Below are 13,376 nucleotides of genomic sequence, written 5' to 3' on the forward strand. Positions count from 1 at the left end.
CTAATTCTAAATATTTCTAAGCGTAACCACTTTAGTGAATATCAGTAAAAGAAAAAAATCTAAATATCTAAAGTAATTTAGATTGGTTTATAGCCTTTTGGGAAACTGTTTTACAACGTAAAGTATAAGAGCAAAACAGTTTCTTCTTCCACTGTCACATGAATGACTCTTAAAATACAGCACTGTGCTAGGATGAGAGAGGACAAACCTATATAAGATGTATGTGATAATATTAACACATAAAGGTTACACATCTGAGATAGGTAGTATTTCTACCAGGAAATAATCCCAAATTGTTACAGAACCCAGAAACATCTGGTTAATATCAGACCTTAAGAAACACAAACAAAAATGCCCAATTTGCCATCACAAAGTTGTGTCATTTATATACTAGTGACTTTTAATGCTAAGGCAGCTGAACATTTAGAAATGACGTCCATGAAAGCTAACTCTGAACCACTGGTTCTCACCTCTGGCTGCACATTTGGGAGGTTAAAAAAAAATCCCCTAGAGATTGTGACATAATTGATCTTGGTGTGGCCTGGGTACTGCGATATTTACAAACCCCCCAAATGATTCTAAAGTGCAGTCAAGGTTGAGTAACACTGCTGTAAACAAACTAATCTTTTATTCCTGAAATGATTTAACATAGACCAGGATTTCCTGACTAATGTTAAGATATTAAGCAATATTAATATTAGCTAAATTTTGTAACAACTCACATCTGACCTTCACATTTTACAAACAGGGGCATTTTTAAAAGTACTGTTATCCAAAAAAGCTTGTATCAAATTTGCAAAAATACATTTAAAAATTCTCAATCATTACTGAGCTGTGTATGAACACACAAGTTTTCAGGTTTGCATGGCTTTAAACTGGGGAGAAAAAATGACAGAATAAATACTGATTACATTTGTGCTAAACGTTTCTACCCATTTTGGTAACTGTTAAACATCTTCCTATTATTATCCAAGTCGAGATTTTTTTTTTTTAATGTGCAGGTTTGGATCAAATTGCCCAATAGAGGATTCAAAGTGCTGTGTTTGCTTCAACAGAAACTAACAGGAGTTTGTGCCTTCACCTCCCCACTGAGCTTGGAAATATTCAAGTTGCCTGCAAACGCACATCTCTAGCACATACGCTCACACAGAAGCCAGGAAGCCACCTGTGTGAGCTAGAACCTGGGGGTGGGAAGGAAGGAACTGCACGAGCAAATCTTTCTTGTTTTTCTCCAACCTCCTCTGCTACATGTACATTTCAAATGAACACACAATACTGCTTTCCCAAAACAAAGTATTCAGGAGAAGGTGAATACTCTTTACCTCAATGAAACAGCAGTGTCAGCATCGGTGTCGTGGTACAGGATCACATTATTGGCCATGTCAAAGCTTTCACGGACTCCAAGATGGTAGAAGAGGGAAGGCTGTCTGGAGACATCGCTCATGTCCACCACGGCAACATCTGAGATGAACAAGGAGGGGACAAGGTCGGGGGAGAGAGAGGTGATCTACTTAACCTACTTTGCGATGATCGCCAACGGGGAGCTGCTGCAATCTGTATTTCTATCATCAGCTTTTCAGGTAAAGCAGAAGTAAGGAATGATTTGATTAAAATTACCCCCATGAACTTCAGAAGAAAAGCTGAACAGGAATAAAAACTAAAAACCAAAAAACTCTTCCTTCTCCAAAGTGCTGAGAACATAGTCTCACTTAAAAATTGCTGGTGGATTTATTTTAAATGTTATTTTTATTAGGAAATTTATCATATCCAAAGAATGTATTTAGCTTATATATAAAGTATTAAGTATAATGAAATGAAAAACCATGCACCCACCATGCAGCCCAAGACACAAAGCGCTATCTGTACTGTCAGAGCTCCATATGCCTCCTCGTAATCACATCTCTCCCTCCTGCCCAGAGGACGCCTCCATCCTGATCTCTGCATTTATCAGTTCCCTGCATATATCTGTATATGCATATTATATATTATTATAATTATGAATTCCTAAACAGTATATTGTTTAGTTTTGTATGTCTTTGAACTTTATATAAATAGTATCATACTGTATATGTTCTTTGACTTGCTGGTTTTTGGTGTGAAACAACCAACTTGTATGTCTAGCTCTAAGTTCATGCATTTTCACTTGAGCACATGATTTCTTCTTTTCCTATTTCAAACTGTTGTAATGAACATTCCCGCACCACGCTCCTGGTTCATATGTCACCATCAACTGGACGGCACGGATCACATGCCCGTGGAGTTGTGTCCTAGAGAGACTTTGATCAAAAAGAGGTGGGATAGGGAGGGAGGGTGGGAGGGAGGGAGACACAAGAGGGAAGAGATATGCGAACATATGGATATGTATAACTGAGTCACTTTGTTATAAAGCAGAAACTAACACACCATTGTAAAGCAATTATACTCCAATGAAGATGTAAAAAAAAAAAAAAAAAAACAAAGCAGAGGGGCAACACAGAGCATCAATAAATAACAAACTTAAATTTGCCTAGTAGCATTGGACACTATTTCAAGTCATTTTCAAGAGAGTATCAGAGCTCCAAGTTTGACTGGACTTTGTCCACGATGTACAGCAGAAATTTGGGGAAACAGTGCCCAAACTTATGCTTGTGCTGCTCTGACCCCACAGGAAGTTACTGAAAATCCCAATGAAACAGCACAGAGGCGAGGTGAATAGGGACGTGAAGAAACAAAAAGGCAGAGAGATGCTACATCAGCACCAGGCACCACTGGGAGGCCTGAGACCGAGCCTTGGCAAGTCCTGGGTGGGCCTTTTTTTTCCCTAATTTATGGGTTGTCTGCTCTATGCCAGGCACTGTGCTTGGTGCCAGGGGCAGAAGTGTGAACAAGGCATAATCCCTTTCTTCAAAACCATGCTTGATACAACAGAGGCGACGGGAAGGAAGAAGTGGTTAGACTCAGGGTAAGGAAGGCTAAGATGAGGGGAACAGTGACAGAGGCACCCCTGGGGGGGGGGCACCGAACCCACACTCGGCTGGAGGGCAGTCAGGGAAGGCTGAAAGCATGTGACCTGTCTGGAGCCTGAGGCTCCATATGAGGCAGGAAAACTGGGGAGAGGATGGGCGGATGGAAAGGGAGGGAAAAAGCATTGTAGGAAGAGAAGGCAGCAAGTGCAAGCCAGTGGTCAGGGGCGAGTACATGTTGGGGCCACTGCAAATCATTTCACAGGACCAGAACACCTAAGAAGATGAACCTGGAAGGGTTAGTAGGTGCCAGACAGGTGAAGGCGTCTGAAGGCCATGTTAGGGGGGCTGGACACTAGCTTGAGACAATGAGAAACCTATGGAAGGGTGTGGGGTTTTCTTTGTTTTTTTTATTTTCATTATGGAAAATTACAAACATATATGTAAAAGTAAACAGAATGGTATAATGGAACCCCTGTAGCCCCCACTTCCCTCAACAATTATCAACTCAGCCAGCCTTGTTTCATCTCTACTGCCAACCACACCATCCCCTTCCACATAATTTTGAGACAAATCCCCGGTATCATATAATTTCATCTCCAAATACTTCAGTATGTTTCGTTAAAAGAACTCAAAGAAAAAAAAAACAACAAATAACCATAGCATCAATGTCTCATCATTATTTTAAAAAAAAAAATCATGAAAGGCTTAAACAGGAGACTATCATATCCAAATTTACCCTTTAGAGGTTATTGCTCAAAAAAGGACAAATGTATATACTGAGGAAACGCTTTTTACAACCCAGCCTGGTTAATTTATCTCAAATGGATACCTGGTCCCCAGAGACATCTGCTCAGCGTCAAAACCACACTGCAGCTGAATAAATGAGACGTTCTGCCCACGTGAGTTTTCCCTGGACTCTATTACCTTCTCAAATGAAAAAGAATGTGTTTCCTACTGATGTTATTAGGAAACGGCAACACAGATGCTAATTCCAAGGCCCTGGGGACTTCTATAATTAGTTAACAAAGGACAGGAAGCAAATGGAGGAAGACAAAGGAGAGTGGTGGGAAGGGGCAGAGCAGGGATGAAGGACTGCAGCCTCCAATCATACAGACCATTTTCACAGGAAACCTGCAACTTGGTGGAGTAGCTCGTAGCCAAGTAGATTAAATTTTAATCTGGTGACATGAGTTCCTGCTTTCCTCTGCCCTCTCAATGTTCTGTGCTGAGACCTGTACGCTTGCCTCACCACGTCCACTAAGGAGCCCCTCCGTGGCTCCACCAAGGGTTGGGATGGAGATTTTTCTTGGTGTCTCATTAAAACAGGACAGACTGAAGCAAGATGGCTACTGAGTGACTCGGGGGGGAAATGCTGGACGCGTGCTGGATTCCAGCCCTGAGGAGGACAGCACGGGACTTTATCACCCTACCTCAGAAAGGAAATCCTATTCCAAAGGCATGGTTGGGCAAAGCTTTGGCACAGTGAACTGCTAAGGAAAAAAGGGCAGAAACAAAGACATGTTTTCTGGAAAATGGGCAAGATAGTTTCACGTCATCTTACTTAATCTTTGCAACAACACTCTGAGTACTCCCCGATCCTGGGAGCGCGCGAGGGCCGCTGTGCCTGCACGCCCATATCAGGGGGATGATGGCCAGCACACGCTGAGGAAAGAGGCAGCAAGCATCCAAGCTAATAACAGCCACTGAGTTCCGGAAAAGGGGTGGAGGAGACCGACCTGAGCTTGTCTTCTCACAACAACACCAAAACCACAAGTAACTGCTGAACAACCACTGACAAAAAAGACTGGAAGCTACCAAAAGAGACTTTTTACACTCAAAGACAAAAAAGAAGCCACAGTGAGATGGTAGGAAGGGCACTTTCGGAACATAATCAAATCCCATACCCACCAGATGGACAACCCACAAACTGGATGATAATTGTATCGCAGAGGTCCTCCCATAAGAGTGAGAGTCCTGAGCCTCTGAGTGAGGTCTCAGAGACCTCTGGGACAACATTAAATGCACCAACATTTGCATCATAGGTGTCCCAGTAGGAATAGAGAGAGAGAAAGGGCCTGAGAAAATATTTGAAGAGATTATAGCCGAAAACTTCCCTAACATGAGAAAGAAAACATTCAGCTTAAGTCTAGGAAGCGCAGAGAGTCCCATACAAGATAAACCAAGGAGGAACACACCGACACACATATTAATCAAACTGACAAAAATTAAAGACAAAGAAAAAATATTAAAAGCAAGAAGGGAAAAGTGGGCTTCCCTGGTGGCGCAGTGGTTGAGAGCCCGCCTGCTGATGCAGGGGACACAGGTTCGTGCCCCAGTCCGGGAAGATCCCACATGCCGCGGAGCGGCTGGGCCCGTGAGCCATGGCCGCTGAGCCTGCGCGTCCGGAGCCTGTGCTCCGCAACGGGACAGGCCACAACAGTGAGAGGCCCACATACCGCAAAAAAAAAAAAAAGAAAATTACAAATGGTAAAGCTCACCAATAAAGGCAAACATACTAAAGGTAGGAAATCATCCACATACAAATATGATATCAAAACCAGCAAGCATGAGAAGAGGAGAGTACAAATGCAGGATATTGGAAGTGCACTTGAAATTAAGAGACCAGCAACTTAAAACGATCTTGTACATATACACACTGCTATATCAAAACCTCATGGGAGGGACTTCCCTAGTGGTCCAGTTGGTAAGACTCCGCACTCCCAATGCAGGGGGCCAGGCCTCGATCCCTGGTCGGGGAACTAGATCCCACAGGCATGATGCAACGAAGAGTCCACATACCGCAACTAAAGACCCTGCATGCCACAAATAAGACCTGGCACAGCCTAAATAATTAAATAAATATTAAAAAAATAAACCTCGTGGGAACCACAAACCAAAAATCTACAATACATACACATACAAAAAAGAAAAAGCAATCTAAACACAATACTAAAGACAGACATCAAATCACAAGAGAACAAAAGACGAAGGGAAGAAAAAAAAAGACCTTGAAAAACAAATCCAAAACAATGAACAAAATGGCAGTAAGAACATTCCTATTGATAATTACCTTAACCGTAAATGGATGAAATGCTCCAACCAAAAGACACAGACTGGCTGAATGGATACAAAAACAAGACCCGTATATATGCTGTCTACAAGAGATCCACTTCAGATCTAGGGACACATACAGACTGAAACTGAGGGAACGGAAAAAGGTATTCCATGCAAATGGAAATCAAAAGGAAGCTGGAGTAGCAATACTCGTATCAGACAAAATAAACTTTAAAATAAAGAATGCTACAAGAGACAAAGAAAGACAATAAACAATGATCAAGGGATCAATCCAGGAAGATAACAACTGTAAATATATATGCACCCAACACAGGAGTACCTCAATATGTAAGGCAAATGCTAACAGACATAAAGGAGAAATCAACAGTAACACAATAGTGGGGGACTTTCACACCTCACTTACACCAATGGACAGATCATCCAGACAAAATCAACAAGGAAACACAGGCCTTAAACGATATGTTAGACCAGATGGATTTAACTGATATTTATAGAGCATTCCATCCAAAAGCAGGAGAATACCCTTTCTTCTCAAGCACACATGGAATATTCTCCAGGACAGATCACATGCTGGGCCACAAATCAAGCCTCAGTAAATTTAAGGAAACAGAAATCATATCAAGTATCTTTTCCGAGCACAATGCTTTGAAATTAGAAATCAATTACAGGACAAAAACTGTAAAAATACAACACATGGAGGCTAAACAATATGCCACTAAACAACCAATGGATCACTGAACAAATCAAAGAGGAATTCGAAAAATACCTAGAGACAAATGACAACGAGAACACAACAGTCCAAAACCTATGGGATGCAGCAAAAGCAGTTCGAAGAGGGAAGTTTACAGTGATACAAGCCTACCTTAGGAAACAAGAAAAATCTCAAATAAATGACCTAACCTTACACATAAAGCAACTGAAGAAAGAAGAAAAAACAAAACCCAAAGTTAGTAGAAGGAAAGAAATCATAAAGATCTGAGCAGAAATAAATGAAATAGAGATGAAGAAAACAACAGAAAAGATCAATGAAACTAAAATCTGGTTCTTTGAGAAGACAAACAAAATTGACAAACCTTTAGCCAGACTCATCAAGAAAAAACGAGAACTCAAATCAATAAAATTAGAAATGAAAAAGGAGAAGTTACAACTGACACCACAGAAATACAAAGGATCATAAGAGACTACTACAAACAACTATATGCCAATAAAATGGGTAACCTAGAAGAAACTGACAAATTCCTAGAAAGATACAACCTTCCAAGAATGAACCAGGAAGAAACAGAAAATATGAACAGACCAATCACAAGTACTGAAATTTAAACAGTGATTTAAAAGCTTCCAAAAGGGACTTCCCTGGTAGTCCAGTGGTATAGAATCCTCCTTCCAATGCAGGGCACGGGGATTTGATCCCTGGTCGGGGAACTAAGATCCCACATGCCGCAGGGCTACTAAGCCTGGGCACCACAACTACCGAGCTCGCACACCTCAACAACACACCCCACGTGCTGCAAACTACAACAGCCCACGTGCCGCAGCCCGTGTGCCGCAACTAGAGAGAGAAAACCTGCACTCCACAACGAGAGAAGCCCGCACTCCATAATGAAGAGCACACGCCGCAACGAAAGATCCCGTATGCCTCAACTAAGACCCGACGCAGCCAAAAATAATAATAAAGAAAATAAAACAAACAAAAAAAAGCTTCCAACAAACAAAAGTCTAAGACCAGATGGCGTCACAGGTGAATTCTATCAAACATTTAGAGAAGAGTTAACTGCTATCCTTGCGAAACTCTTCCAAAAAACTGCAGAGAAAGGAACTCTGCTCATTCTATGAGGCAACCATCACCTGGATACCAAAACCAGACAAAGATACCACAAGAAAAAAAAATTACAGGCCAATATCACTGATGAACAGAGATGCAGAAATACTCAACAAAATACTACCAAACCAAGTCCAACAATACATTAAAAAGAGCATACATTATGACCAAGTGGGATTAATCCCAGGGATGCAAGCATTCCTCAATATCCTCAAATCAATCAGTGTGATACACCACATTAACAAACTGAAGAAAATACGGCTTCAAGATGGCAGAAGAGTAAGATGTGGAGATCACCGTCCTCCCCACAAATACATCAGAAATACATCTACGTGTGGAACAACTACTACAGAACACCTACTGAACACTGGCAGAAGACCTCAGACCTCCCAAAAGGCAAGAAACTCCCTACGTACCTGGGTAGGGCAAAAGAAAAACGAATAAACAGAGACAGAAGAATAGGGGTGGGACCTGCACCAGTGGGAGGGAGCTATTTAGGAGGAAAGGTTTCCACACACTAGGAAGGCCCTTCGCAGGTGGTGACTGTGGGTGGCGGAGGGGGAAGCTTTGGAGCCACGGAGGAGAGCACAGCAACAGGGGTGCAGAGGGCAAAGCAGGGAGATTCCCGCACAGAGGACTGGTGCCGACTGGCACTCACCAGCCCTGCTCACCTGCCGGGGCGGGCAGGGGCAGGGAGCTGAGCCTCGGGCTTTGGAGGTCGGATCCCAGGGAGAGGACTGGGGTTGGCGGCGTGAGCACAGCCTGAAGGGGTTAGTGCGCCACAGCTAGCCAGGAGGGAGTCCGGGAAAATGTCTGGAGCTGCCGAAGAGGCAAGAGACTTTTTCTTGCCTCTTTGTTTCCTGGTGTGCGAGGAGAGGGGATTAAGAGCGCTGCTTAAAGGAGCTCCAGAGACAGGCACAAGCCGTGGCTATGAGCACCGACCCCAGAGACAGGCATGAGACGCTAAGGCTGCTGCTGCCGCCACCAAGAAGCCTGTGTGCGAGCACAGGTCACTCTCCACACCGTCCCTACCGGGGGCCTGTGCAGCCCGCCACTGCCAGGGTCCCGGGATCCACGGACAACTCTCCCGGGAGAACGCACGGCGCGCCTCAGGCTGGTGCAACGTCACGCAGGCCTCTGCCGCCACAGGCCCGCCCTGCACTCCGTTCCCCTCCCTCCCACCAGCCTGAGTAAGCCAGAGCCCCCGAAGCAGCTACTCCGTTAACCCCGTCCTGTCTGAGCAAAGAACAGATGCCCTCAGGCGACCTACATGCAGAGGCGGGGCCACATTCAAAGCTGAACCCCAGGAGCTGTGAGAACAAAGAAGAGAAAGGGAAATCTCTCCCAGCAGCCTCAGAAGCAGTGGATTAAATCTCCACAATCAACTTGATGTACCCTGCATCTGTGGAATACCTGAATAGACAATGAATCAACCCAAATTGAGGAGGTGGACTTTGGGAACAATGATATATATATTTTTTTCCCTTTTTCTCTTTTTGTGAGTGTGTATATGTATGCTTCTGTGTGTGATTTTGCCTATATAGCTTTGTTTTTTACCATTTGTCCTAGGGTTCTGTCAGTCCATTTTTGTTTGTTTTTTAGTATAGTTTTTAGCACTTGTTATCACTGGTGGATTTGTTTTTTGGTTTGGTTGCTCTCGTCTTTCTTTCCTTTTTAATTACTTAAAATTTTTTTTTACTAATTATTTTTTATTTTAATAACTTTATTTTATTTTACTTTATTTTATTTTACTTTATCTTCTTCTTTCGTTCTTTCATTTTTTTCCTCCCTTTTATTCTGAGCTGTGTGGAGAACAGGCTCTTGGTGCTCCAGCAAGGCGTCAAGGGCTGTGCCTCTGAGGTGGGAGAGGCAACTTCAGGACACTGGCCCATAAGAGACCTCCCAGCTCCATGTAATATCAACCGGTGAAAATCTCCCAGAGATCTCCATCTCAACACCAACACCCAGCTTCACTCAACGACCAGCAAGCTACAGTGCTGGACACCCTATGCCAAACAACTAGCAAGACAGGAACACAACCCCACCCATTAGCAGAGAGGCTGCCTAAAATCATAATAAGGCCACAGACACACCAAAACACAACACCAGACGTGGACCTGCCCAGCAGAAAGACAAGATCCAGCCTCATCCACCAGAACACAGGCACTAGTCCCCTCCACCAGGAAGCCTACACAACCCACTGAACCAACCTTAGCCACTGGGGACACACACCAAAAACAACGGGAACTACGAACCTGCAGCCTGCGAAAGGAGACCCCAAACACAGTAAGATAAAAAAATGAGAAGACAGAAAAACACACAGCAGATGAAGGAGCAAGATAAAAACCCACCAGACCTAACAAATGAAGAGGAAATAGGCAGTCTACCTGAAGAAGAATTCAGAATAATGACCGTAAAGATGATCCAAAATCTTGGAAATAGAATGGAGAAAATACAAGAAACGTTTAACAAGGACCTAGAAGAACTAAAGAGCAAACAAACAGTGATGAACAACACAGTAAATGAAATTAAAAATTCTCTAGAAGGGATCAATAGCAGAATAACTGAGGCAGAAGAACGGATAAGTGACCTGGAAGATAAAATAGTGGAAATAACTACTGCAGAGAAGAATAAAGAAAAAAGAATGAAAAGAATTGAGGACAGTCTCAGAGACGTCTGGGACAACATTAAACACACCAAAATTCGAATTATAGGGGTCCCAGAAGAAGAAGAGAAAAAGAAAGGGATTGAGAAAATATTTGAAGAGATTATAGTTGAAAACTTCCCTAATATGGGAAAGGAAATAGTTTATCAAGTCCAGGAAGCACAGAGAGTCCCATACAGGATAAATCCAAGGAGAAACACACCAAGACACATATTAATCAAACTATCAAAAATTAAATACAAAGAAAAAAATATTAAAAGCAGCAAGGGAAAAACAACAAATAACACACAAGAGAATCCCCATAAGATTAACAGCTGATCTTTCAGCAGAAACTCTGCAAGCCTGAAGGGAGTCGCAGGACATATTTAAAGTGATGAAGGAGAAAAACCTACAACCAAGATTACTCTACCCAGCAAGGATCTCATTCAGATTTGACAGAGAAATTAAAACCTTTACAGACAAGCAAAAGCTAAGAGAAGTCAGCACCACCAAACTGGCTTTACAACAAATGCTAAAGGAACTTCTCTAGGCAGGAAACACAAGAGAAGGAAAAGACCTACAATAACAAACCCAAAACAATTAAGAAAATGGGAATAGGAACATACATATCAATAATTACCTTAAATGTAAATGGATTAAATGCTCCAACCAAAAGACAAAGATTGGCTGAATGGATACAAAAACAAGACCCATATATATGCTATCTACAAGAGACCCACTTCAGACCTAGGGACAGATACAGACTGCAAGTGAGGGGATGGAAAAAGATATTCCATGCAAATGGAAACCAAAAGAAAGCTGGAGTAGCAATTCTCATATCAGACAAAATAGACTTTAAAACAAAGACTATTACAAGAGACAAAGATGGACATTACATAATGATTAAGGGATCAATCCAAGAAAAAGATATAACAATTATAAATTTTGATGCACCCAACATAGGAGCACCTCAATAAATAAGGCAAATGCTAACAGCCATAAAAGGGGATACTGACAGGAACACAAACACAGTAATGGACTTTAACACCCCACTTTCACCAACGGACAGACCATCCAAAATGGAAATAAATAAGGAAACACAAGCTTTAAATGATATATTAAACAAGATGGACTTAATTGATATTTATAGGACATTCCATCCAAAAACAACAGAATACACATTCTTCAAAAGTGCTCATGGAACATTCTCCACGACAGATCATATCGTGGGTAAGAAATCAAGCCTTGGTAAATTGAAGAAAATTGACATCGTATCAAGTATCTTTTCGGACCACAACGCTATGAGACTAGATATCAATTACATGAAAACATCTGTAAAAAATACAAACACATGGAGGCTAAACAATACACTACTTAATAACCAAGAGATCACTGAAGAAATCAAAGAGCGAATCAAAAAATACCTAGAAATGACAATGAAAACACAACGACCCAAAACCTATGGGATGCAGCAAAAGCAGTTCTAAGAGGGAAGTTTATAGCAATACAATCCTACCTTAAGAAACAAGAAACACCTCAAATAAACAACCTAATCTTACACCTAAAGCAATTAGAGAAAGAAGAACCAAAAAACCCCAAAGTTAGCAGAAGGAAAGAAATCATAAAGATCAGATCAGAAATAAATGAAAAAGAAATGAAGGAAATGATAGCAAAGATCAGTAAAACTAAAAGCTGGTTCTTTGAGAAGATAAACAAAATTGATAAACCATTAGCTAGACTCAGCAAGAAAAAAGGAGAAAGCTCACATCAATAGAATTAGAAATAAAAAAGGAGAAGTAACAACTGACACTGTAGAAATACAAAGGATCATGAGAGATTACTATAAGCAACTATATGCCAATAAAATGGACAACCTGGAAGAAATGGACAAATTCTTAGAAATGAACAAACTTCCGAGACTGAACCAGGAAGAAACAGAAAATATGAACAGACCAAACACAACCACTGAAATTGAAACTGTGATTAAAAATCTTCCAACAAACAAAAGCCTAGGACCAGATGGCTTCGCAGGCGAATTCTATCAAACATTTATAGAAGAGCTAACACCTATCCTTCTCAAACTCTTCCAAAATGTAGCAGAGGGAGGAACACTCCCAGACTCCTTCTATGAGGCCACCATCACCCTCATACCAAAACCAAAGATGTCACAAAGAAAGAAAACTACAGGCCCATATCACTGATGAACATAGGTGCAAAAATCCTCAACAAAATACTAGCAAACAGTATCCAACAGCACATTAAAAGGATCATACACCCTGAACAAGTGGGGTTTACCCCAGGAATGCAAGGATTCTTCAATATATGCAAATCAATCAACGTGATACACCATATTAACAAACTGAAGGAGAAAAACCATATGATCATCTCAAAAGGTGCAGAGAAAGCTTTTGACGAAATTCAACACCCATTTATGATAAAAACCCCCAGAAAGTAGGCATAGAGGGAACTTTCCTCAACATAATAAAGGCCATATATGACAAACCCACAGCCAAGATCGTCCTCAGTGGTGAAAAACTGAAACCATTTCCACTAAGATCAGGAACAAGACAAGGCTGCCCACTCTCACCACTATTATTCAACATAGTTTTGGAAGTTTCAGCCACAGCAATCAGAGAAGAAAAAGAAATAAAAGGAATCCAAATCAGAAAAGAAAAAGTAAAGCTGTCACTGCAAATGACATGATAGTATACATAGAGAATCCTAAAGATGCTACCAGAAAACTACTAGAGCTAATCAATGAATTTGGTAAAGTAGCAGGATACAAAATTAATGCACAGCAATCTCTTGCATTCCTATACACTAATGATGAAAAATCTGAAAGTGAAATCAAGAAAACACTCCCATTTACCACTGCAACAAAAAGAATAAAATA

General features: G+C 41.5%; 1 protein-coding gene across 1 annotated transcript in view; it reads right to left on the reverse strand.

Annotated features, from left to right (window-relative positions):
• Positions 1-13,376, reverse strand: part of MAP3K15 (mitogen-activated protein kinase kinase kinase 15) — a 148,967-nt gene that overhangs the window by 116,184 nt on the left and 19,407 nt on the right. Inside the window, 1 exon segment of the mRNA XM_032619352.1 lies at positions 1,316-1,461. Within this exon segment, the coding sequence (XP_032475243.1) occupies positions 1,316-1,461 (146 nt within the window).

This window comes from Phocoena sinus, chromosome X (genome assembly GCF_008692025.1).
Source record: "Phocoena sinus isolate mPhoSin1 chromosome X, mPhoSin1.pri, whole genome shotgun sequence".
NCBI classification, from domain to species: domain Eukaryota; kingdom Metazoa; phylum Chordata; class Mammalia; order Artiodactyla; family Phocoenidae; genus Phocoena; species Phocoena sinus.